The sequence below is a fragment of the Trichomonas vaginalis genome, chromosome IV (assembly GCF_026262505.1).
Source record: "Trichomonas vaginalis G3 chromosome IV, whole genome shotgun sequence".
Classification (NCBI taxonomy): Eukaryota; Parabasalia; order Trichomonadida; family Trichomonadidae; genus Trichomonas; species Trichomonas vaginalis.
Window position 1 is genome coordinate 17,714,710 of NC_067206.1, and position 26,979 is coordinate 17,741,688.

At 29.4% G+C, this 26,979-nt stretch overlaps 7 protein-coding genes and 1 pseudogene across 8 annotated transcripts, besides 6 other annotated features; 3 read left to right on the plus strand and 5 right to left on the minus strand.

Moving 5' to 3' along the window:
• Window positions 1–319: part of a mobile genetic element that runs on past the window's edge.
• A 1,634-nt stretch (window positions 320–1,953) lies between these two features.
• Window positions 1,954–2,671, minus strand: TVAGG3_0115860 (protein of unknown function, DUF4106 family; the record flags this gene model as incomplete). The annotated part of the gene is made up of 1 exon (XM_051223341.1): window positions 1,954–2,671. A coding segment is annotated over one exon (718 nt), but the record flags the coding sequence as incomplete, so codon positions are not given.
• A 104-nt stretch (window positions 2,672–2,775) lies between these two features.
• Window positions 2,776–9,904: a mobile genetic element.
• TVAGG3_0115880 (uncharacterized protein) lies at window positions 5,213–5,833 on the plus strand (the record flags this gene model as incomplete). The annotated part of the gene is made up of 1 exon (XM_001285173.1): window positions 5,213–5,833. The coding sequence occupies one exon, from the start codon at window positions 5,213–5,215 to the stop codon at window positions 5,831–5,833; it is 621 nt and encodes a 206-aa protein (XP_001285174.1).
• Window positions 9,905–10,984: 1,080 nt separating the features above from the next.
• On the minus strand, window positions 10,985–11,395 carry TVAGG3_0115890 (uncharacterized protein; the record flags this gene model as incomplete). The annotated part of the gene is made up of 1 exon (XM_001298147.1): window positions 10,985–11,395. The coding sequence occupies one exon, from the start codon at window positions 11,393–11,395 to the stop codon at window positions 10,985–10,987; it is 411 nt and encodes a 136-aa protein (XP_001298148.1).
• Window positions 11,396–17,174: 5,779 nt separating this feature from the next.
• Window positions 17,175–17,606, minus strand: TVAGG3_0115910 (DDE endonuclease family; the record flags this gene model as incomplete). Its single annotated transcript, XM_001298146.2, has 1 exon — window positions 17,175–17,606. The coding sequence occupies one exon, from the start codon at window positions 17,604–17,606 to the stop codon at window positions 17,175–17,177; it is 432 nt and encodes a 143-aa protein (XP_001298147.2).
• Window positions 17,175–17,606: a mobile genetic element.
• A 1,457-nt stretch (window positions 17,607–19,063) lies between these two features.
• Window positions 19,064–19,270: a mobile genetic element.
• A 1,925-nt stretch (window positions 19,271–21,195) lies between these two features.
• Window positions 21,196–21,358: a terminal%2Cinverted (terminal inverted repeat of Maverick-1B transposon ID:TVAGG3_0115930).
• Window positions 21,196–26,979: part of a mobile genetic element that runs on past the window's edge.
• On the minus strand, window positions 21,359–21,679 carry TVAGG3_0115940 (uncharacterized protein; the record flags this gene model as incomplete). The annotated part of the gene is made up of 1 exon (XM_051223342.1): window positions 21,359–21,679. The coding sequence occupies one exon, from the start codon at window positions 21,677–21,679 to the stop codon at window positions 21,359–21,361; it is 321 nt and encodes a 106-aa protein (XP_051108328.1).
• TVAGG3_0115950 lies at window positions 22,134–22,605 on the minus strand (annotated as a pseudogene). The gene has a single exon. A coding segment is annotated over exon 1 (472 nt).
• On the plus strand, window positions 25,003–25,195 carry TVAGG3_0115960 (uncharacterized protein; the record flags this gene model as incomplete). Its single annotated transcript, XM_001314422.2, has 1 exon — window positions 25,003–25,195. A coding segment is annotated over one exon (193 nt), but the record flags the coding sequence as incomplete, so codon positions are not given.
• TVAGG3_0115970 (organellar and viral DNA polymerase type B) lies at window positions 26,377–26,772 on the plus strand (the record flags this gene model as incomplete). Its single annotated transcript, XM_051223343.1, has 1 exon — window positions 26,377–26,772. A coding segment is annotated over one exon (396 nt), but the record flags the coding sequence as incomplete, so codon positions are not given.

Consider the following 26,979-nt stretch of genomic DNA (forward strand, 5'->3'; position numbering starts at 1 on the left):
ATATACCATCTCTATGGTTCTGTGTAGTTCTTTGAGATAAATGTTCTAGAACGTCAGGTGTTATATTTCCATCAGCCATGTTCATTTCATACTGGTCCAAAATATCTGCATGTTTCATATCTTTCAATGGCATTAAAGCCGCGCTTAAAATACCAGCTATATCTCGTTCACCATTCAATTCCATTGCGTCTACAACTTCTTGGAATTGTGGTTGTAAGTTTATGAACCACCTATCCGGATTAGCTTTATGACCCCATCTCATTGTAGTTCCATCGTCTGCAGAAACAAAAGTAGGTTTGTTTCCATCTTGGCTAGGTTCTGAATGAACTTTAAACAATGTTTCATTTCTATATGTTTTCTTGAAATTTAACCTTTTATTTTCACCGAGTTCATCCGAAGATTGAACGTTAAATGCTCGTAAGTAAAAAGGGTTGTTGTATTTGTGTACATTTTCTTTCAGTACTTCCATTCTATGCTGAATATTTTCATCTGGTGTTGGAGTCTTTTGTATGTCGGCAAACATTTTTCGATATTCTTCTACTATGTCAGCCGAATTTTTCTTAGACTCTTGGAAATATTCCATATTCTCCGCATACTCTTGTTGAGGGTCAAGATTTTTCGGCTGTTCCAAATCTTCATCTAGTTCTGTGAAGTTAGTTTCCAAAGGAAGGACTTGTTCGTTTCCTTCAGGCTCTTCTAGCTGTTGTTGCTGAACTATTTCTTCCATGTCTGGTTGTATCTGAACTATTTCTTCCATGTCTGGTTGTATCTGAACTTCTTCCTGTGGAGTTTCTTGTACCTTATCTCGTGGCATTTCATATATTCCGAGACGGTTTTTAGCAAATTCCCTATTTAAGTCATCCGCATTCATAAGCCTTTCTTCTTTCGTTCCGTCTCTATTTTTTACGCGTTTTATGAAGAGAGTTGAATCGTCATTTAGCTCTGACATCAAATATCTCGGAGTAAATTCATCCATGTCATTTGGATGATATGCTATTAAATCATATCCCTTAGTGAGCTTGTATTTTCCAGGTTTGAGATTATATCTGATTTGGTGCTGAGTCATAAAGCTAAATAGGTTCGGGTCAGTATTTCCATCCTTGAACTTTCTAATAGCTTCTTTATATCTGTCACTAAAGTCAATACTATCTGGGTAACCATAGTCTTCTTTAAGCATTTTTAAGAATTCTTGGTTTCCTTGTTCTCTACTTCTTTTATGTCCTTGCTCTGTTTGTGGTTGTTGCTGTGCAGGGTTTTGAACTGTTGGTTGTTGTGCTGGTTGTGGAGGTGGTTGTTGTGCTGGTTGTGCAGGGTTTTGAACTGTTGGTTGTTGTGCTGGTTGTGGAGGTGGTTGTTGTGCTGGTTTTGGTGCATGCCTGTGTCTGTGTCCATGTGACGATGTAAATGTTTTAGGTAGTCCTGGTGCAGGTGCTTCTCTTGGAGGGTTTGGTGGTATATAAGTTCCACTAGCTAGTATATAAGTTCCACCAGCTGGTATATAAGTTCCACCAGCTGGCACATATGTTCCATCTGCAGCGTAATGTCCTACCTGACTTTTCGTTTTTAAGAAAGCATTTACTAGGTCTGTTTTGGTCTGTTGTAACTCTTTTTCTTGACTTTTCACAACAGTTGCTCTAACGGCGTCATAGGCACTTTGAACTGCCTGTCTCGTTGCTGCATCTGTTATTTTCGTCATATTTTGTGCTACTTCTTTTAACTCTTTGTCGAAACCTTCAGACTTCAGTTTCTTTCCAGATGAGAAATCGTTCACTTGTTTCACCTTACTATGAAGAGCTTCGAAGGCGTTCTTAAAGTCAGCATTTGTTAAAGCTTCATTTGAACTGTCTTCATCCGCTTGTATTTTTGTCCTTATTGACCCTATGAGTTGGGCTGCTTTAGCGTTGGCTTGGGCATCTAACCAGTCATTGTTAGCTTTTATATATTCTGCGCTTTTCATTGCCTTTTGCATGGCTGCGTCGTTATTTTTACTTTCTTGTGCTAAGTTTTCATACTGTACGGTTTGGTTTTGCAACTGTAAAAGTTTTTCTGCCTTTACAGTTGCTTCAACTTCTTTTTTATACTCATCGCTATCCATATATGTCTTCAGGGCTTTTTGTTTTATCTCTTCATCTTTCAGTACTTTATATCGAGTAGTATGGTTTTTCAAATTTATGACATCTTGTTCCATTTTTGCTACTTCTGCTGCTTTTTCTGACACTTTTTTCGCATATTCCTCTGTACTTAGTTCTTTCAGTTGTTCTTCTTTCTTCTTTTTCTCTACGTTTAACTCATTGAGTTTCTTTGTGTGTCTGTCATATTCTAGTTTCTTTTCGTTTTCACCTATTTGCTTCTGTATGTCTATGTTTGACTTTTTGACATCTGCTATTTGATTTTTGAGTGAACTCAAATTCATTTGACTTTGAGGGTTATATGCTGTTCCGTCTGCAGCTCCACCATAGCCTGCCATTTTCGCTAAAAGTGCCGCTCTTAAACCTCCACTCTGTGCACCAACAACTCGGTTTAAAAGCATAGGATTGCTTGACATTTGTTGCAACATAGTGGGGTCATTCAGCATTTGTTGTTGCAACTGTTGTTGTGGTGTTAGTCTTACTATTGGATGTTTCAATGCTCTCTTCCTCTTACGTATATTCTTACGTATCTTACGTGGCATTTTAAGTGAAGTTAAAAAGCGGTTTTATACTAAACATCTTCGGGGCTAGAGGGCACGAAGTGCCTGGAAGCCCCAATACCTTTTTTTTTTTAATATAAGATAGAGAGATGGATAAAATGCACACATTTGCACACATTTTGACACTTTTTCTGACAAGCATCATTCAAATTTGAAGAAAAACCTCTAAATTTCATTCAAATTCCTGTCAAAATGTGTGCAAAATTGAAATAGGCACACATTTTGACATACAATTATTTATATACGTTATTTTAATGGTTTCAGAGAAATCTTCGTTACACATTATTGAAGATTACTCAATATTTAAGTGAATGACTCACTACCACCTGTTTAGAAAAATGGTAGCATAAAATCCAAATGTCACATATATTATTTCTTATTTCATACAAATAAACTTACAATTATAACCTCAACTTGTTTGCAAAGCAGAAACTCAATATAAGCAATCGATCAGTAGTGTATTTAAAAGTCGAATTTAAATTTAAAAATTTATAATCTTATTTCGGAACCAAATAGTATAAATTTAGGACAAAAAGCTACGTGGTGTTGATAACAACTATTAAAATTCAAATATTACTACCATGAACAATACAATTGCTCATATTGATAATTGATAAACGTGCATATAAATTGCATATATCATCAATGTCATTAAGTAAAATACATGTATATAAATAGATTAGAAATATTTTTCGGTTAGAATTAAAATCTATGTAATAAAAAATAAGTTATAAAAATAAATACCGAATTTTTATTTGTAATATAAACTGCTACAATATGCTAGTGTATACAAATGTATTTGTCGTATTGATTTGAAAGATCTTCAACATGGTTCAGATCTAAATTTGAAACTCGTAAAATAAAGCGAATCTTTATTTGTAATATAAACTGCTACAATATGCTAGTGTGTACAAATGTATAACTCTTTGTCAATTGTCATGGCACCTTATAACTTAAAAATCATTTTCATTAACAAATATAAAAAGTGACAATTAATATTTTCATTAAATGCATATTTAATTATCAAAACAATGTCGATTTAGCTTGAATGTTCATTATAAATGTGTAAGTTTAGGAAAACAAAAAATAATTAATTCTCGCAAAGAAACTTATTTTAAAAGAACCTAAACAAAAGTTCATATAATAATAAATCTAAAAATAGATATTAATTTAAACGAAGATAATGAGAGAATGGGGATGTTGTAAAACAATGAGACTTAATGATCAAATAATTAAAATAATAAAATTAATTAAAGGAAAGCTAAATAGTTTAATGAATTTTTATAGATTGATTACACAATCAATGTTTCTGTGTCAATGTACATCAATCAACATTGTTTCATTGAATTTTGTCTTTCACCAAGAAGATTCAAGAACAAAGTTTTGTAGTTTCAATAGATTGATTACACAATCAATGTTTCTGTGTCAATGTACATCAATCAACATTGTTTCATTGAATTTTGTCTTTCACCAAGAAGATTCAAGAACAAGTTTTCCTCTTTTTCTTTTTTAAATGATTAAAATATTACCTTGCTTCAACTTTACACGTTTTCGTTTACTAAAATTATCTTTTACCTTCAGTTATCTTATCATACCCAATTATTCATTTAATTCTATATTTTTCTGACCAAAAATCCTCTCAAATCTCCCTTCTTCTTTCAAAAATTCTATGAGTTTATTCAAATTTCCTTTAAATCTTTGCTAGTCCTTCTATAAGATTCATTCTAAAATTTTTGAACAAATTTAAAATTTGCTAAATATATTCTTTATTACTTTGCACTATTTTCCAATTGAAAAATCGTCGATTTTAATCAAATGTAAGATCATCATAATAAAAATTATGAAACTTACCGTGTTTATTAGTAAATTTCAATATGAAGTTGTTATACAAACAGCTGGGACTTTAAATTGAGAAATTGCATAATTCCATCTACAAATTTTGGTCTATACAATAATCTTTGATAAATTATAATATATGTATTATGTGTATTTACATTGCATATATAACAATTTCAATTTCTATATTAAATTGTTATTTGATATCAGCTATATTTGTTCAGGTAAAATGAAGTGTAAAAATATAATTCATGAATTACATATATATATATATTTTTATTATTAAAATCAAATTCAGATTTATAAATTAAGGTTATTCATTTTTGATATGGTTATCACGCTCAAATATGGAGATAAAATTAAAAAAGTCAATACTCCTCAAGAAATACATTGTCTATCATTATATCTATATGCTTCCAAAGTATTTCATCTTAAACTAAAGACTTTTATATTACAAAAAGATTCAAAGAAGATACAATTGTTTAATTATGTTAAACATTATTCAGATATGACAATTGAAATAAAAGAGTCAAAAAAGCCTCTAAACTATTTGACAATTCAATAATTTCTTCAACTAAACTATCAAATTTGGAGGATTTAATAAAATGTGGATATGATATGGATATTTCACAAATTGCATTGTTTTCAGCCAGAAATGACATTGATACTGCTATGAAAATACTGAACATGGATTCAATCGAAAAATATGGATATGAACTTAATTGCTTATTAAAACAAGTAAGAGAATTTAGAAGAAGTGATATAAAAGGTCAAATGATTGCAATAAGGACAGATAGCAATGGTAAAAAATACACAGAAGTATTAGCAGAAGGGATTTTTAAAGCAGATAGCGATGTTGAATCAAGTGATGATTCATATGATATCATTGAAGATGTAAAATCAGATAAAATTAAATCAGGAAACGCGCTTAATATTAATGATATAATTGGCAATAGGAATCCAAATATTAATGGAGAAACGATTAATAGCCATTCAAATATTAATCAAAACATTAATGAAAGAAATTCAAATATTGATGGGGAAACGATTAATAACCATTCAAATATTAATCAAAACATTAATGAAAGAAATTCAAATATTAATGATGAAATTACTGACGGTCATCAAAATATTAATGGACGCATATTGAAACCAAAATCAAATAATAATAAATCTCGGCAAGCAATCCTCAAATTACCTCCTAATTTTATACAAGTAAATAGAGTAAACATCCAAGTTCCTCCAGCGCCAGCTCTTCCTCAACAGATACAACAACAATCTCTTCCAGCTCAGACTCTTCCTCAATAGATACAACAACAATCTCTTCCAACTCAGGCTCTTCCTAAACAACAACCACATATAACTGATAATTTATCTTTTGATAACTTTATTAACCCTCAAATTATTATTGATAATGCAAAAGTATATCAAAGTATTTCCGACAAAAGGAGTCAATATAATCTTTCCAAAACCATTTGCGAACAATGTGTTGCAAACTACAATATATTGAACAAAGATGATAAAGAAGCCCAGAGAATAAAAATTGGTGATATTTTACGTACTTATCATACATTTAGTATATCTGACTCTGACAAACTTGCCTATAGGAAAACGATATATCCTCAAGGTATTCCATTACGATTTGAACGTTATTATTGCAAGAATGATCATTTAGAGTTACACTATTATTGTGCCAAACGAAAAAATGTGGTTATTCACAAATTATATCATTATTTCCAGCTGGTTCGAATATAAAAGCGTCAATCCACAAAATAAATCCTCCACACAACTGCTCCAAATCGAAATATTCGATTGAAATCAATGGAACACATCAAATCAGGTATGAATTCGAATCAATGATATCAACTTATATTTAAAATAATTCATTGTTATCACTAGCTGAAGCTCGACAATATTCAAATCAACTCATATTTGAATACAATTCTTCACATGATGATACTATTGATATTTCACCTCAAACAATAGCAAAGCTATACTACGAGATCAGGCCTAAAATCAAACTAAGCGAAAATGAATTAATTAAGAAGTTATTAGAAAAGTATAACAGCACAGATTATTATATAACCCAATATTACTCAAGTTCAGATGATACTAACTATTATTTCTTCGGGTTGCCAGCTTTTATAAAAAGAGCTAAAACTTGCAACCATCTTTTCATAGATGGAACACTTCGTATCGTTCCAATTAAGTTAGCAAATGGGCAGCTCTTAAATCTTTTAGTATACAATGAAGCTACAAATTTATATTTACCTTTCCTTCATGTACTAATGACAGGAAGATCATCACTTAACTATGATACAGTTTTTAATTTAATGATCACATGTCCTCTTATTAGTATATCATTGGGAAAATATAAAATCATTACATCAGATTTTGAGAATGCATTAATGAAATCAATCAAATCTAAAGTCAATGATGAAACTACGGTCACTAGTTGTATATTTCATTATATATAGCAGCTCTTGTTAAAAATTTCAAAAAGTTATGTGATGAAAACGATGTTTGCGCAAAATCACTTTTAAAACTATTATGTGCATGTCCTTTTGTTCCAATAGAAGTTTTTGAAATAATTTGCAAAAAATTAGATGCGATTAAAGAAATAAATGATTTTGCAAAATATTTCTTAAATACATGGGGTAAAAAGTATGATGTAATTAACAAGCTGAAAGTATCTGATATGATCTTTTCCAATAATGGAGTTGAGTCATTTAACAAAGTGTTAAACTCTCATATTGCATTCCCACATCCAACTATTTATCATATGATTTACATCCTATTGAAAGTTGATAAGGTATATTTTCATCGATATGCAAGGCAGCAAAATGACAATTTTGATCATAAAAAATCGTATTTTATACCATTGACAAGAATTCAACAAGATTTAGATGTATTCACATCTAATTTTGGATTAGAACGTGCAGAAATATCAAGTGAAATAATCAAAAAACATAAAAATCATTTTGATTTGGAGAGGCCGATTATCGAGATATAGAAATTGAAAAATATCTGAATAAAAATGATGAGCAGTTTTCAAATTCTGTTACAATTAAATTAGAAGAATCCGATGATATAAATATCAATGAATTTGAAATTACAGAAGATGATATTTTTGGAAATGAGATTAATTAATTTATGACAAATCATTTAGAATAAAAAATTATTTTATAAGAATTTGAAAATTAATAATAGGGAAATAGGAACAGTAATATATAAGTATATATGAAGACAAAAATTCAATGAAACAATGTTGATTGATGTACATTGACACAGAAACATTGATTGTGTAATCAATCTATTGAAACTACAAAACTTTGTTCTTGAATCTTCTTGGTGAAAGACAAAATTCAATGAAACAATGTTGATTGATGTACATTGACACAGAAACATTGATTGTGTAATCAATCTATTGAAACTACAAAACTTTGTTCTTGAATCTTCTTGGTGAAAGACAAAATTCAATGAAACAATGTTGATTGATGTACATTGACACAGAAACATTGATTGTGTAATCAATCTATTGAAACTACAAAACTTTGTTCTTGAATCTTCTTGGTGAAAGACAAAATTCAATGAAACAATGTTGATTGATGTACATTGACACAGAAACATTGATTGTGTAATCAATCTATTGAAACTACAAAACTTTGTTCTTGAATCTTCTTGGTGAAAGACAAAATTCAATGAAACAATGTTGATTGATGTACATTGACACAGAAACATTGATTGTGTAATCAATCTATTGAAACTACAAAACTTTGTTCTTGAATCTTCTTGGTGAAAGACAAAATTCAATGAAACAATGTTGATTGATGTACATTGACACAGAAACATTGATTGTGTAATCAATCTATTGAAACTACAAAACTTTGTTCTTGAATCTTCTTGGTGAAAGACAAAATTCAATGAAACAATGTTGATTGATGTACATTGACACAGAAACATTGATTGTGTAATCAATCTATTGAAACTACAAAACTTTGTTCTTGAATCTTCTTGGTGAAAGACAAAATTCAATGAAACAATGTTGATTGATGTACATTGACACAGAAACATTGATTGTGTAATCAATCTATTGAAACTACAAAACTTTGTTCTTGAATCTTCTTGGTGAAAGACAAAATTCAATGAAACAATGTTGATTGATGTACATTGACACAGAAACATTGATTGTGTAATCAATCTATAAAAATTCATTAAACTATTTAGCTTTCCTTTAATTAATTTTATTATTTTAATTATTTGATCATTAAGTCTCATTGTTTTACAACATCCCCATTCTCTCATTATCTTCGTTTAAATTAATATCTATTTTTAGATTTATTATTATATGAACTTTTGTTTAGGTTCTTTTAAAATAAGTTTCTTTGCGAGAATTAATTATTTTTTGTTTTCCTAAACTTACACATTTATAATGAACATTCAAGCTAAATCGACATTGTTTTGATAATTAAATATGCATTTAATGAAAATATTAATTGTCACTTTTTATATTTGTTAATGAAAATGATTTTTAAGTTATAAGGTGCCATGACAATTGACAAAGAGTTATACATTTGTACACACTAGCATATTGTAGCAGTTTATATTACAAATAAAGATTCGCTTTATTTTACGAGTTTCAAATTTAGATCTGAACCATGTTGAAGATCTTTCAAATCAATACGACAAATACATTTGTATACACTAGCATATTGTAGCAGTTTATATTACAAATAAAAATTCGGTATTTATTTTATAACTTATTTTTTTATTACATAGATTTTAATTCTAACCGAAAAATATTTCTAATCTATTTATATACATGTATTTTACTTAATGACATTGATGATATATGCAATTTATATGCACGTTTATCAATTATCAATATGAGCAATTGTATTGTTCATGGTAGTAATATTTGAATTTTAATAGTTGTTATCAACACCACGTAGCTTTTTGTCCTAAATTTATACTATTTGGTTCCGAAATAAGATTATAAATTTTTAAATTTAAATTCGACTTTTAAATACACTACTGATCGATTGCTTATATTGAGTTTTCTGCTTTGCAAACAAGTTGAGGTTATAATTGTAAGTTTATTTGTATGAAATAAGAAATAATATATGTGACATTTGGATTTTATGCTACCATTTTTCTAAACAGGTGGTAGTGAGTCATTCACTTAAATATTGAGTAATCTTCAATAATGTGTAACGAAGATTTCTCTGAAACCATTAAAATAACGTATATAAATAATTGTATGTCAAAATGTGTGCCTATTTCAATTTTGCACACATTTTGACAGGAATTTGAATGAAATTTAGAGGTTTTTCTTCAAATTTGAATGATGCTTGTCAGAAAAAGTGTCAAAATGTGTGCTATGTTTTTTTTCTCTAAGATAGATAGAGTATGAATATTTATATGAAAAAGTAAATATAGAGTATATTGGAAGAGTTTTAAAAGGAATTTGAAATTTATGATTTATTAATAAAGAGTATGTCAAGAAAGAAGTTTACAAATGCAGGGTAAAGGAACAATACCCTGCATTTGTAAACTCCTTTCTTGAATTTAAATTTCGATGTGACATTCTTAGGAAAAAGTGCTAGATATTCAAGAAAGGAGTTTACAAATGCAGGGTAAAGGAACAATACCCTACATTTGTAAACTCCTTTCTTGAATTAAAATTCACTGAATCACATTCAAGTGAAAAAGTGCACGCTTTTCCCATTCTGCACATATAGGCGCAGGGTGCCAGTGATAGACCCTGCATATATATGTGCAGAATGGGAAAAGTGTCTGACACATTCACATCGAAGAACAAAAGTCGAAACAACATAATTATAAACACATATGGAGTCGACACTAAACTATTTGTCACTTTTTGAGGAACCGGTGACCTTTTTTTAAGATTTGAGGGATTAATGGTTTTGTATGGAGAAATATATTGCTTTTCATAATTTGATAGTGGGTATAATTAGTGTGGCTTGTGTGGAAATGTTTTATAATGAAATGGAAGAATTTGAATAGAAATGTGATTTAATTTATTGAATTATTATGTGAATATTGGAATATATTCAATTATAGGTTAGGGAATTATTATTTGAATAGGGTAGATTGATATTTGATGAGCTTAATTGAAATAAAAGTTATTTTAACTTGAGATATTTATGAAATATAATTAGTAAGCTAGTGGAAGTGGTTGATAGAAGGGTTATGATTTATCTATGCCGGACATATTGTGGAAACAATATTATGTATTAAAATCAATGATTTAAGAAAAAATATTAGAAAATTATAAATAAAAAAGTTTTGAGGATATCAATGAAGTCGGAGTGGTGTGTTGGTACAGATTATGAGCTAAATGAGACGAAAAGAAGAGAATTAAGAAAGAAATAATTGAATTGAGTATTCAATAATTTTGGAGGTGTTTTTTTTAATTAAATAAAAGGGAAAATAATGTTATGAATATATTCCCATATCTTCAGAATTAAAAATATAATTTTCAATGCAATCTGCAATGTAATATGAGTTTCTGTTTTTTTCAATTGCTATAGAAAATAGCTCATGGTTCAAATTCTCGCAAATTTCTTTGTAATTTAGTAATTTTGAAATAAGGCACCATAAATTGAGATTATTAAGTGTTTCATTATTCGCAATAATTAAATCTAATATTTTGTCAAATAAGTTACTCAGTAAAATCTCGAAATCTTCTTCTTTTGAAAATGAATTTAAAATTAATAATAAATATTCATCATTTGGATTGTCAATGAATTCTTGAACTAATTCAAAGTTAATTCCTACTCTTTCCTCTGAATCACCAGTAACTCTTTCCTTTATTTCTGCTTCAATAAATTTGTAATCTTCCTCCATCAAATTGTGAAAAAATCGTCTTTCCTTCAAATAATTTTATTTATAAAGATATCTTAAAATTGTTAATGATATTATTTTAATGCTTATATTTTTTGTAAAAAAAATTCAAAACTTATTCTCAAATTTAATGAACTTTAATAATATAATATTCTTTCAATATTATTCATCTAGATTTCTCTATTAACACTATTTAAATCTTTGAATACTCTTCAAAAAATCAAAAACTATTCAAAATAAACGTAACTATATGATTAATATGTATTACCAATTATATTAATCTAAATGCAATATCGCATAAAATTTATTCCAAAATTAAAAAAATACAAAATGAATTTTTGAAAAGTGACATAATGAAAAGTGACATGATGAAAAGTGACACGTTCATCTATGGATAAAATGGAAATTCTTTCCATTACAGCTGATAGATATTATCGAAAAAGATTAGAATATCTAATAAAATACAAAACAGATGATAAAGAAGGAGAAGAATGGTTCCCAGCAAAAAAATTCAAAGATGAAAATAATAAAAAAATTATTGCTTCTTATGAGCAAAAGAAGGTTTCTATTATTGGACTTGCAAGTGTGGATGATGATATAATAACTTGGCACATAAAAAAAATCAACGAGCTGAAATTGTTGAAACTGATTATTTAAAAAGAAATTATCCGGAAAAATTAATTGATTTTCTACTAAAAAATCTTCATGTTATTCGAGATCCTCCACAGGATATTCATACTGATCCTGAATCAGAAACAGAGGCAGACAAATTAGAGATAGAAGAAGCAATGAATGCAGCTACAAATTAATTACTTTTTTTACTAAAAATTATTTTTTTAATACATTTTTCATATCTTTTGTATTTTTTACTTAAATAAGAAACAATGCATAAATATGTGATGATTACAGCATATCCCAATATGTTTCCAATTCCAATTTTTTTTAATTTCAAAATTTGAATAAAAAAATCCTGAATTTGAACATCCTTTTTAATTATTTGAGCGATTTGGGACAGAAAACTGAATTTATTAACACGGCAAATAGTTTTGATTATCAGTTTTGTTCATAGTTTTTGTACTAAATCGGATTTTAATCACAAATCAGCATGATAGTTTTTAATTTGGAAAGCGTTGTTAGTAAATTTACTATCCAAAACATATTAAATATATTGTTTTCATGAATTCTTAATGTATTTTCATTCGCTATTGTTTGCAATATATAAAATAAAATTTAATTAGTTGACGTCATCAATTGAAAAATTGATATATTTATTTGGTTTACACGGAATATATAAAAAACACAATTTTCCTAAAAAACAATGAAATTACAAAAATACTATTATACATATCCTATAGATTAGGTCTAACATTGTTGATTTTATTTACGTTTTATTATAATTTTTTATTTCATTCATTCATAACATATCATTATATGCAATTATAATTGCAACTCGATATGAAAATATAAATTCCTTTCTCAATTTTGTGAAATGGTGACAAAAAAATTGAATAATATCATCAAATTCAAAACTCTCACAATATGATTTCATTATTTTAATGGAGCAAATTCATTGCATACCATTCGAAATAATATTGCATGTTGAAGAGAGGGATCCTCAAGGCAATATTTCTAGATTATTTCAAAATATTTCGGATAATTTGCCAAATAAATCAAAAAAACAATCCACATCAAGAAAGACATATATTAAACCTATTAACAAAGATTTTACATGTCAATGTTTTGATAATTTAACTTTTGATACAATTTCCCAAGCTGAAATTCATATTTTGAAGGAAACATTTATTAATGGCCGGTCATTAAGTTATTTACCAAATTACAAAGAATTTTACTGTACTCACTGTCAAAAACATTGCGTAAAATTATTTGAGATAAATGGGAAAATACATTCAAAATTTGAATGTGAGCACACTTGTGGTGGTAATCAAACGCTTCCATACCAATTATTAGATTTAACTGTGGTTAAATATGGTACAAAACAAATTTCTGGTAATCCGGCACCTTTTTATCAAGATGTCAAAGATTTTTTAACGATTCCCGAATTATCAGAAAAAACAATTGAAAATTCATACAATAGAATGTTTGAAAATTTCAAAATTGATAAAATTAAGAAATTTTCTAAGCTCATTGGAATTTTTGAGCAAATTTCAATGAAAGGAGGTTCAATGTATCTCAAAATTGACAATAAAATTTATGATTCATATGATTCATTACCATCAGATATGGAAAAATGTTATTTGGAATCATGTGCGATAATTCCGCCAACAACCGAAATTTTAATAAATCGCGATTTGAACGATAAATTTCGATTTTTTTAAAAAATCCCGATTCGGGAAAAATTGCGACTTTTTGAAAAATCGCGAACTTTCAAAAAAATCACGTCCTTAATTTTGGTCTTTTTCGGAGTGATAAGTCGTCCTTTAAGTAATATTTTTTTTCTCGAATTGCTAATTGAAAAATTAAATTCGAGAAAAGAGATTACAATAGTATTGTATGGACTAAAATCCTACTACTATAACACTTTTTTGTGAAAATCAAATTGAAAAAATTATTCTTATATTTACTTATACTATAGGGCACATTCATTGGTTATGAAAATCACATAGTATGAATACTCAATCCCAAATATCTTAAAAAATATTCTAAAATATTAGACTCGATTTTAGCAATTGTATTCTAATCATAATATAATGCCCGAGTATATAAATAGAACAAATATTAGTAAATTCAATTTTTTTCAGATCGCAAATTATCTAATACAAATATTCATAAAAATCACATTCAGTATATTTGCATTCAATGTCAAATATAATAGCTATCTAATACTTTCGAAAAATTGAGCTATTGAATATTTTATAAAATTTCTGGTCCAAAAATTGTGCTTTCACAATATTTTGATGATATCTATAATAATTAGACTACAAATATAAATTGTATAATAAAAAATCAAAATTTGCTTTTGATATCTCAAATCTCGATATGAGATATTCAATGTCAAATCAAAGTATTCATAATTAACAGATTTGTATCGTGAATGCTTTCGTTTTGCTTAATACACAATTATGCATGACAAGTGTGTGGCTACACAATTCTTTCCGTCCGAAGCGGAGAATTGTGAAGTTTACGCCGCATTTCACGGATAATATAATGGAAAAATGATTTTCATGGAATACTATTTTTATTAATAGCTTAATAAATGAGCGAGTCTGATAGATATATGTTACGCAAGATATATCCATAGAGAAGTGTTTAAGTATAAAACAATGCGTTATACGTTATATGTAGGATATAGATGGTTTTTCTCCATTGAGAATTTTGTCATGTGAAAATGCTCTTTTTTAGCTATGATAAAAATACTTTTTATATACTATTATATCTCAGTTGATATTGATTCAACATTCTTATTTCACATGATAATATAATAGTATATGTAGCGAGGTATTATATTCTCTTGTGATTTCGATCTATTAATGCTCACACAAAAACTTCGCTACATCAAAATTTCCTCGGAAAATTTCACTTTTGCTGCTTTGATTCAACTTTGATGTCCAATGAATATTCAATAAAACTCGAAACTCTGATCATGGAGATCTATCATCACATATATAATTATATTGCTTAAATATGTGTATAAATTGTATTTTGGATTTTTCGGATTAAAAAAGGTTAAAGTGTCATATTGATATAATTCACATTTTTGATTTCGTTACTTAGAAATGAGAATTGGTCAATAATTTATTATCCATTTGTAATTATAAAGTGTTTTAATGTATTGTGAGTTCATTTAATTAGGTTTAACTATAATATAAAAATGTTGTGCATGAAAAATAGCATGACTTCACTTTTGACAAAAAGTGACACCATTTCTCATGGTTTTGTCATTTATTTGTCAGATTTATAAATGGATAATAATGCTGTAAATCAGATATTAATTAAAAATATTTAAGATTTATGTTCGAATTGAAAAGCAAAATGATATTTTTTTTAATTGAAAAACGTTAATATCTGATATTTTGAAGTTTTTAATATTTGTTAGTATCTTAAATTATTGAATGCATACGTTTTTTATGTTCTCAATTTTAAAAAAATTGTGAAGAATTTAGTTTTTTGGAGATGGATGTTTAATATTTGTGAGTGAGAATGCAAGCAGGAGTTTGGTACTTTAAGGCTAGGTTGAGATAGATTTCCCATTATATTATCTGTGAATATATTGTTTGAAAATTCAAGATATAAAAATATATTATCAAAAAATTTTATATTTTTAAATACAATAGGGTGGAAGTATAGTACGATGAGATAGCAATGATATATTTTATAATGGGAGGTAATCTGAAGATAAGTAGCAAATTTTATGCGATTTTGATTGGGAGTTGGAGGGTGTGAGTACTATAGCATGTAATAGTATCTCACACCCTCCAATTCTTCCTATGGCGCCGAAAAATTTTTGGTGAAATGCGACGACATTTCACCAAAAATTTTCGGCGCCATATAGAGAACTATAGTCTGCGAGGTACTGATTCTATCTATGTACCTCGCAGACCATAGTTCTCAGCCAAAATGGCTAATAATTTGAGAGTCTATATGATAATGTAAAAGTTAAAACATTCAAGTATTTAAGTATTTCTTTAAAATATTAAGTTTTTTATTTTTCCAATAAAATTCTAATATCAAATATTTTTATTTAACGATTAATTTTATTTATATTTTTATAGTTTTGTTTTAAGAAAAAATATTGTTAGGGTTTTATGGATTTTCAATTAATATACAAGATAATTCATGAATGTATATATTTCCAAGTTTTTAAGGACGCAACACTTTACATTTGTAAACTGTCAAAAATGAAGTCACGCTATTTTTCATGCATTACAAAATTCTTTAAAACATTTAAATTTATCTTGTTATCATATTCCTATACATATTTTTTCTGTTATATTCTATCTTTATTAATACTTTTCGTGACGCCAGCCCTCTGAAATTTATTCTCGTGACACCGTAAACTTCTCAAAAATAAATGTTAAATTCTCGAAAATAAACTATAATATAAAAATAAATAATCACAATAATAAGTATTCAATTAAAAATGAGTATATTCAGAGATAATGCAGGTTCTTTTAGTTATTATTTAGGAGGTTTTATTTAGTTAACAACAAATTAAAATAAATATATTAAGGAATGTGTATCAACAATTTTAACATTAATGGAGGTAGATCAACAATATTAATAATGGGAGTGGGTCAATAATTCAAATACTGGAAATGGCTTAACAATGTTTATTATGGATATGGTTCAACAATGTTTATTATGGAGCTGGATCAACAATGCAATTAATGGAGGCAAATTAACAACATCAATAATAGTAGTGGATAAGCAACTCAAATACTGGAAATGAATCAACAATGTTAGTGATGGAAGTGGATCAACAATGTAATTATTGGAAGTGTATCAATGTTAGTAATGATTGTCAAAATTAGTTTGAAATGTATTAACAAATGAGATGTCAAACCGCAAACTGTTGTCATATTTCAAACAAATTTTGACAATCATTACTAATATTGCTTTTATTACAATTATTTCAATAATATCCAATAATATCTTTCAGGTGAACAAAAATAAAATATCCAATCAATTCATATCCTGTCAAACTGCAAACCACTGTCACTTTTCAATCATTTTTGACATTAGCAAATATTAAAAAAATATTTTTATTATTTAATATTTTTTATGTTGAATAAAAATTATATTAATATAAAAGATATTTTTTTACTCAATATAAGTTGGCGCTATCACTCTCTGAAGCTGAATCTGTGTAATTATATGCATCTGTTGTTTCATCCATGCTGTCTAAGTCAAGGAAATCCCATTTTTCTGCGCCTTTACGAAGTGGCCTCCTGTACAAGAGTTTGTTTGTCAAGCCAGCGCACATGCCAAATGTTTTGTGATAAAAAGTGAGATCATCATCAACATGTAAGGGCCACTTTCCTCCAATTACTCTCCAATATTGTTTGAGCCCGGAGAAGTAATTTTCAACAATTATTCTGCTGCTTGACAATTTTTTATTGAATGTCTTCTGCTCAGCAGTTAATTCGCTATTTTTTCTGCGCTTGTATGGAATTAATGCCCATGGAATAATTTGATGAATTCCTTGATAGCCAGAGTCTGCCAAAAGGACTGGTATTTGATCGATTTCTGCTTTCATCTTATCTGCTTCTGCTTTTAATTTGCTTATCAATGTGAAAAAACCAGAATTTTCGAAAAAGTGACACCAACTATTAAAGTTATTTTATTACTAGATTTATTTACAAATTATAAGATAATATCATTAACAAAATATATTTTTAATATAAATAAAAAACTTTTTTTATACAAAAAATTACAATCAATCGATAAATATTATAAAACATTTATTCCAAAAAGATTAAGTAATAGGTGGGATCCTGCATATAATATAATTTTATGTCATAAAGCTTACAAATTTTAGATGGACCACAGTGAGAATGTGAGTGGTTAATTTAAAGGTGGTCTGATAAAGATATCGAAGCTTACTCAACACAGCATGAAGCAGTTTCTAATACACAATCTTACTAGTGGTGTTTCGGTCGCCAGCGCTCTCATAGGGGTGCTGATTTCAAAAACCACTACTTCAAATTATTCAACAATACTCAATGCAGCATGAAGCAGCTACTACTGCTGTATCTTACTGGTAGTGTTTTGGTCGTTGGCTCTTGCACAGTCTCTCAGATTTTCAAATTTTTTTTCAACACTATCTTGTTTCGCTCTCAGAAAGCTATCCTACAAAGACATCGAAGCTTACTCAACACAGCATGAAGCAGTTTCTAATACACAATCTTACTAGTGGTGTTTCGGTCGCCAGTGCTCTCATAGGGGTGCTGATTTCAAAAACCACTACTTCAAATTATTCAACAATACTCAATGCAGCATGAAGCAGTTTCTAATAAATATATACATATATAAATATATACATATATAAATATATACATATATAAATATATACATATATAAATATATACATATATAAATATATAAATATATACATATATAAATATATACATATATAAATATATACATATATAAATATATACATATATAAATATATACATATATAAATATATACATATATAAATATATACATATATAAATATATACATATATAAATATATACATATATAAATATATACATATATAAATATATACATATATAAATATATACATATATAAATATATACATATATAAATATATACATATATAAATATATACATATATAAATATATACATATATAAATATATAAATATATACATATATAAATATATACATATATAAATATATACATATATAAATATATACATATATAAATATATACATATATAAATATATACATATATAAATATATACATATATAAATATATACATATATAAATATATACATATATAAATATATACATATATAAATATATTGTTTCGTACCGAAATGGCTAACAAAAAAGTGACAGAAAACCTTAAATTGCGCGGCAATTTTAATTAAAAAATAAACATTAATTTTTGTGATTGATATCATGCATTTTATTTATATTATATAAGATTTAAATTTAGGGGAAAAATTGGAAAAAAAATAAGATTGGAAGTCTTTAGGTAAGAAGGAAAGGGCAAGAGATATATAGTGTACCTATATACCTCTTGCCCTTTCATTCTAAGTAGAAATGGGAGAAACTTTGTCCGCATCATAAGTTATGCGGACAAAGTTTCTCCGATTTCTAATGGGAATTGCAGGCTATGAGGCACTGATATATAATCAGTACCTCATAGCCTACAATTCCCCTTATTAGACTTCCAAACTTTGAGTTAATGTTAAGACATTAACTCAAAGTTTGGAAAACTTCTCGTAAGAATCAATCGTCAAAACCTCGATTGCAGTTATATTTTCATTGTGTTAAATTTGATTTATTTTGAAATTTTATAAATTAAATTTTATATAACATAAAGCGTTATGAATTAGTATTTCCATATGAATTTTATCTCGAAAATAGTAATTCTGTACAGTTATATTTCGGTTAATTTTGGAAATTTCTAGGAATACTTTAAGATAGTATGATTATATATAACTCTGCCTTCATGATTTATTTTAGCTTTCGCGCAAATATCAGTTAACTTAACTCCATTATTTGATTTTGTGATGGCTTCACAAAGCCAATCAATATCAATCTCTTCTGGAAAATGTCTTCTCATCTAGAATATTTTCAATACTTTACATACAAACATTTTTATTTCTAAAAAACTTTTTAATTTTTTCTAGGATATATGAATGAAAATAGTTAGAACAAGATTTTGAAGCTCAAAACATTAAAAATTATTAAAGATTTGTATAATATGATTAAAAATGGGAAATAATATGAGGCAATATAAAGGAATATGAATATTAAATAAATATATCTAAATAGAAAGAATCAGAAAAATCAAATTATTGGCGCCAAAAATGTCACCTTTTTGGTGAGCCATTTCGGTATGATATATATATATAAATATATAAATAACAAAATATAATCAAAAAATAGTGTTTGGAAATTTAAGGTTAAGTGTCACTTTTCTACTGTCACTTTTTCGTAAATTCTACCACACTCGAGTCTGCCAAAAGGACTGGTATTTGATCGATTTCTGCTTTCATCTTATCTGCTTCTGCTTTTAATTTGCTTATCAATGTGTTGGATTTCCTAAACAAATGAAAATCATGTCTCTTTCCTCTGATTGGTGTGGAATAATGTAAAAGAAATCCTTTTGGGCTTACAAAGCACTGAGTTTTGATGCAGTATATTTTATGTTTGCCTGAATAATATTTTTCTTGATTGGCACTTCTGGGTATCTCTTGAACTGTGGCATCAAGTGCTCCCAACATATAAGGATATTCTTTTGATTTTTCGCGATCATCCCATTTAATAAATGATCGCCATTTCACATATTCTCGGCCGATTTTAGAACCAATTGCATCGATCACATCAATGATAATTTGCCTTGTGTGTGTCTTTTTGATACCGAATTTATCGGCCAATTCTTCGAATCCAGGAGCGTGTTTAAGTCATGTTAATGTAATTAATAAACGTGCTTCCATTGAAACCCTAGTATTCTTATAATGATGTAATTCAATTGAAGGGATGAAAAGTCTTATAAGATCTCGAAAATCTTTGCACGTAAGATTTGTTAATTTAATTAATGTATTATTATCGTCATTGTGTAAAATTTCTTCTATTCTTATTTTAAGTGGTTCTTTTTGTTTTTTTTTGGAGGATCTGGAATTATTGGAGCGTCAGCAAAAGTGGCGATGTAATCGATTTCCCTTTGAGCAAAAAATGCTATTGGATCATCTGTATCTTGAAGTGGTTCAGAATTTGGTACGGGCGTGGTATTTTGATGTTGTGAAATACTCTGTGCAGGCGCAGTATTCTGATGTGATGAATGACTTTATACAGGCGTAGTACTTGGAGCTTGAGTCCTCTGTGATGCTGATTGAGCAGCTCTTTGGCTTGAGGACGAATGACCTTTTTTCTTATTCATAAATGAAGTGAAATGCTCTTTCTTGAAAATTTGAATTATTTTACAATTTTTCTAAAGATATATAAAATTTCAATAGGCATACAATATTTCAATAGACATATATGATTTCAATAGACCTATAAGAATTCAATTAACATATATTATTTCAGTAAGGTGGAGATTTGTTCAACGCATGTTCAATATTATAAAATATATATCATTGTGAGTTAGTATGGCTAAGTCGTGTACTGAGGCACTGCGCGCCTCCATACACCACTTAGCGGTTTTGACACTTTACAAAACCGTTACCGTATATTTTACAACACAAACGACAACACTAACTTAACCTTAAATATTTACAAAGTCGCCAACCACTTCACCTCACTAATGTAAAAAATAAACGTTCTCACTTACAAAAGTATTGCAACTCCTCCCATTGCTGTGCTTCACATAACAGCTCATAATCTTCTGACTCACTTTCTTCTTCATATAGGTCAAAATCACTGTCAAAATAAATGTTAGTAAGTTTTGACAAAGCTAATGAAACACGTTTACCGTTTGTATCGTATGCTTGTATAAACTTTCCATTCTTCATTCCTTCATAAACGCTCAAACTAACTTTACCCTTTCTCCCTCGTATCTGATAGAATGTATTTTCACGAGGAACGAAGAACAAATTCTTGAACTCATGACCGTTGTAGTTTGTTATCTCAATAGTTTTCGTCATTTATATATAAAAATAAAATAAAAATAAAATAAAAAATAAACTTAAAAATTAATGATATCACCACCCTCACACGTATGAAAACATAGCACAAAAATAAATTTAGGTGAAGTGGTGAGATCTCACCTCTTTTTTCACCTGTTTTTTCACCCTGTTGAATTCATTGCTTTATAACTCTCTTAACTCTCTTCCTTTCTCCAACTCTTCTAGCTTCTTCTTAAGTTCAGCAATGTTGTCCTCATGAAGTTTAATCTTTCTCAAAATTCCTTCTTTATCTAATGGTTGCTTTTTTTCTAAACTGAACTCTACCCTCCTTCATAGTATGAATGTAAAAACCTTCTGGAATAGTTCCTAATTTAATGTATTCTACCAAAAACTTTGTTTTCATTGCTTCAGTGACTTTATTTGTCATCAATCAAATAAAAATTTTAATATTAAATAAAAAAACGTTATTTTTTCAGTAAGGAAACGCAGGAGTTTTACGATTTATTTGAGGAGTAGGTTCTGGTTTAAATGTTGGGTCGGTTTAGGAGTTGACTTTTGAACAGGAGTTTGTACTTCCATAGGTTCAGGAGTCATTGAAGGTTTTGCTTGTGAAGGTTTTGCTTGTGAAGGCGTTGGTTTTGGCGAAGGTGTTGGAGTTTGTTTAACTTCAGCTACTTCAGTATTATTTACAACATTTGCTTTATTTCTTTTCAACATCATAACTGCTACTGCTGTAGCTAGCAAACCTAGTGGGAGACCATATCTTATATAAGGACTTGACCAAATGCTATTTTTGACAGGAGCTGGTGGAACACCTAACCTTGGTGAGACTGCTCTTTGCCATTGTGCAGCTCGTAAGAAATATTCAATAGGTGCTCCATAATCGTTTGGTAAAGTTTGTTTCATAGATGGTGAAGGTTCACGAAGCTTGATGAAGAACTCATTTATAAGCTTTAAAAATAAACGTTCATCCTTTATTCCTCACCGTCGTCGCCGTAGCTAAGTTATAGTCATCTAATCTTATTATTGGGATTCCATTAGCACGCACCTGAATTGCAAAGCAACAATCCCTCATAAATCCAATAAGTGGCTTTGGTACATTTTCAGTTGCTAGTTCAATAGGTCCTTTAACAGACAATTTGTATGTTATTGGAGCAGTAGATGTTTGACCTTGCTGGAAGCAAAAGTCCACTTCTGTTGGAAAAACCACATAAGAAATGTGTGTTGTTCATAGCTATCCCATTTATGTTCCACACTACCATCATCCACCAATGACCTCATAACATCTTCATTAAATCCAATCATATCATTGTTTGTATTGCAAGCGTTCGCAACCATTTCATAAAATACAGGTCCATATGATTTTTCAGGTTCTGCAGGCATATTTCCATAAGCTCCCATGGGAAAGCTGAAGATATTTAAACTTAGGGTTCTCAAAATTAACATAATAGTTGTCTTTCTTTCTAAATAGTGCCCAAATACTTTTAACATTAATAGGCGTATAAGCTGCTGTAAATGTTGCACTTGAACTATCTGTATTCTTTGAGAATGAACCTCCATAGGAATCCAATCCATAACTTTAACAGGAAAACATAAAGCCTCGTTTGTATAATGTTCTACAAGTTCTGTATAAATGTTAGGGTCTAAAGAGAATGACTTTGGATGAATGAAACATTCATTAAAATCCATCTTTTGTTCGAAATAGTTGCTGGGTTACAGTTGTAATAGTAACTGTTCCACTAGCTTCTACTGCCTTCGTTATCATAGTGAATGGTTCATTCCATGGAACAAATTTATTTGTCGGTGGATTTGAATCTGAAGCAAATGCAACTTTAAGAGTTGGATTGAAAGCAATGATATCATTTACTGATATAGATGTGCATTGTAAGGCGTCGCTACTGAACTTTACTTTAAGCTGAATGTTTCCTGCAAAAGCTGGAATAAATCGAATAGCTTCTAATGGAAGGAATCTTCTAACAGGAATTCTTAAACGAAGCTTAAAATCAAATGATTTTCCTGCTGTAATTGGACCACTAACAATTTGTCTGTTCGCATGCTCCGAATGACTCCATACACTTCATGTCGAGTCTTTGAGAAAACATCTACTTTCTTATTTAGTTCGGTAGTTTTTGAGTTTGAAGTTATATATGCTTCTCTTGCGTTGTCTTGAGAATATACGATACGACCATTTGCAAGGATTTGATATCCAGCAACTGCATAGAAAGCGTCATCGAAACCAATCCAAAATCCTGGTGGGTTTGTTTTTATTGGAACCTGAACCAATCTCTTATCTACAATAAATTGACCTTCCATTTTATACGTAATGAATGCATTGTAAAGGTCCAACATATTTTCACCAGGAGGTGAGAGATTGAATGTTACCCATGCGTTATCTTTAGCAGTTCCAGGTTGTGATGGAATCTTTGCGTCAGAATATTTTCTATTAGTGTCACCAATTTGAACTGCATTGTCTATGATATCGAAATATGAGCGAATCTGATGAATATGCTCTGCTGGAGTAAATTCGTTTAGCTGTTCGTTCTGCATGTATTTACTTCAGATAAAAATATCTATTTACTTCATTATTCTCACTCTTCTTCTTGGCATTCGTGATGGAAGTTGTTTCTTGACATTTTCAATGAACTGTACATTCTCTTTTGTCTCAACTTCTTTCACTGGTGGGTCAGGGTTCTTTGACTCGGTTGTTTTTTCAATGAAATTCACGAACTTTGCAATAAGCTCTTGGTTCGTTATTGAAAGTACATCTGGCTTCTTTTCTTCTTGTTCTATTGACTTTTCAGTTTGAACAGAAGGTTTTATATGGGCTTCGTGGACTTCACCCTTGCCATACACCCTTAATGTTGTCGCTTTCTGCATTCGCTAATGGAACCTTTCTTTTTCTTACGTATATTTTACCATCTTTTACTCTGACTTACGTAATAGAAAGGATGTTGTATTCCTCTTGCGTCATTTAATATAATAGACTCTCGCTCTGATTTTGACAAGCTCATTTTCAATCGGTAAAGTTTTAATTTTGTTTTTTATTCTGCAGTCAAATGACTCAGACCAGCCCTACGGCAATGACCCAAGAGGGTCATAGATGTTGAAGCATTGAAGAAAGAAATCGTTGAGCAAATTTTATCCGAACTGAAGGAACAAAAACAAGAACAAAAGCCAGAGAGATCAAAGAGAAAACTTAGTGAAAAACAACTTGCTGCATTAGCTGCTGGAAGACAAAAGAACCCACGTTTTGCTGGCGAAGAAAGCTAGAGAAAAGCTGAAGCAAAAGTTAAAGAAGCTGAAGCAAAGAAAGAGTAAATGTTTATTTTTATCCGAATTAAATGTATAGACAAATACCTTTATCTGTTGCGTTCAGTAGTGAAAACCCTGACGTCAAAATAAAGGGGAACAGAGTAACGTTTAAGTTTCCAACAGACTGGATTGTGAACATAAATGAAGAGAAGTACATTGGCATAACAAATATGTATATAACACGTGCTTTCAGAAAGGTTGACTTTATACTTCAAGTCGAGATAGAAAATGACGAACAGTCTTTAAGCGCCCAAAACATTCACATATACAAATACTTCAATGACAGTACGACGTTAGAAGACTGTATAATTACATTTTACGAAAATTTTCAAAAGAAGTTTAACATTGAAGTACACACTTTACAGCCTTTACGTGATTTTCTTGCAGAACTGAAAGAAGAAGGAATTGTAGAAAGATTAATAGCTTTTCATTATGAATTTAATGAAAATGAAGATGGAACTCATGACTGTCAATTCATTGTATTCTCACCATTCAATGAAGTAGCTAAAAAGAAAAAAAATCCATTACGTATAAGATTTCAAATCTCTGAACCAAGTGATGATTTCAAGAATGTTTTCAATTATGATGCAATGCTTCCGAGGAAAAATGAATTTTCCGAAATTAGATTTCCAGGTATTTGGGATAGAAAGCAACTATATTATATTCAAACTTAAGTAAGGGAGTTGAAAATGAGTTCATTGGTCATACAAGAACTTCACCACTTCCTAACCCTAAATACTATAAATTAACTGGCCTTTCAATCGTACTCTGAATAAACCGAAACTTAACTTTCCCAGAAGTTCAAACACTTGCTGTTTAATGTATGTTGACCATATAACATTACAAGACCTCATAAAATATCAAGGTGTCAAATGTGAAGTGTTGCAAGGATACTATTTACGATGGAAACAGAGATATTAGAATAAGAGATGAAGTAAAGAAGTTGTTTGATTAAGGTTAAAGTATAAGAAAGAAGGAAATCCTTTGCAAGAAAATATAAAGCTCATTCTGAACAGTATTTATGGCAAAACTATTCTATCTCCTATTGAGTAAAAATAAACCATAGTAAATGACAAAGATGCTATAAGATATGCCATCATAAACTACAACCATATAGTGAAGTTCGAAGGTTTGGATGGTTCAGATAAAACTATTTTCAAGCTAACGAAAAGCATTTGCAGACACTTTAACTTCTGTCCACTTGGTGTTAACATTCTGTCTATGTCGAAGAGAATAATGTGTGAAGTATTTCTGTACTGCTGAGGACTTAAGAATGGACATCTTTTATAGCGATACGGACAGTATGCATCTCTTACAATGAAGATATCCCTCGTTTAGCTGAAGAGTTTGAGAAACGTTTATGAAGAGTTCTCATTGGTAAAAACCTTGGTCAATTTCATAGCGACTTTGCAGAAATCACAAAAGATAAACAAAGTTTAGCATACAAGTCAATATTTTGTGGAAAGAAGACTTACATAGACTTACTCACGAATGATTTAAATGAAGTTGCATTTCACTGCAGAATGAAAGGCGTGAAGCAAGATGTTATTGCTTTAACCGCTAATGAAATGTTTCCTGACTCTGTTCAGTGTTTCTATGATGAAGATAAAGGTTTAATGGTTCCGCAAGGAACATATGAACAAGACTCTGAGTTCAGTTTAATGAAACTTTACAAAGCACTTTATGACGGTCAAGAGATTGGATTTGACTTATGTAAGTCTTCTAGTCCTTGCTTTGCTGAAAAGTTTAACTTCTCAATAACGACTAAAACAAGCTTTATTCGTAAGTTGAAGTTCTGAGGTCATTTATTTTTGTCAGCAATGAGGTCATTCATGATAAAATAAGCCGCTAGCGGCAAGGGCGAAGCCCATGTGGGTCATTTACAATACTGCGATGGTAGAGTTTAAGAGTTGTGCTTCAATGTAGAGACAGTCCTTATGGTCTGGAGGTAGCAAAACAGGTGCTTTATGGTCATTGAGTGGAGAACATGTCTAATTCCAAAACTC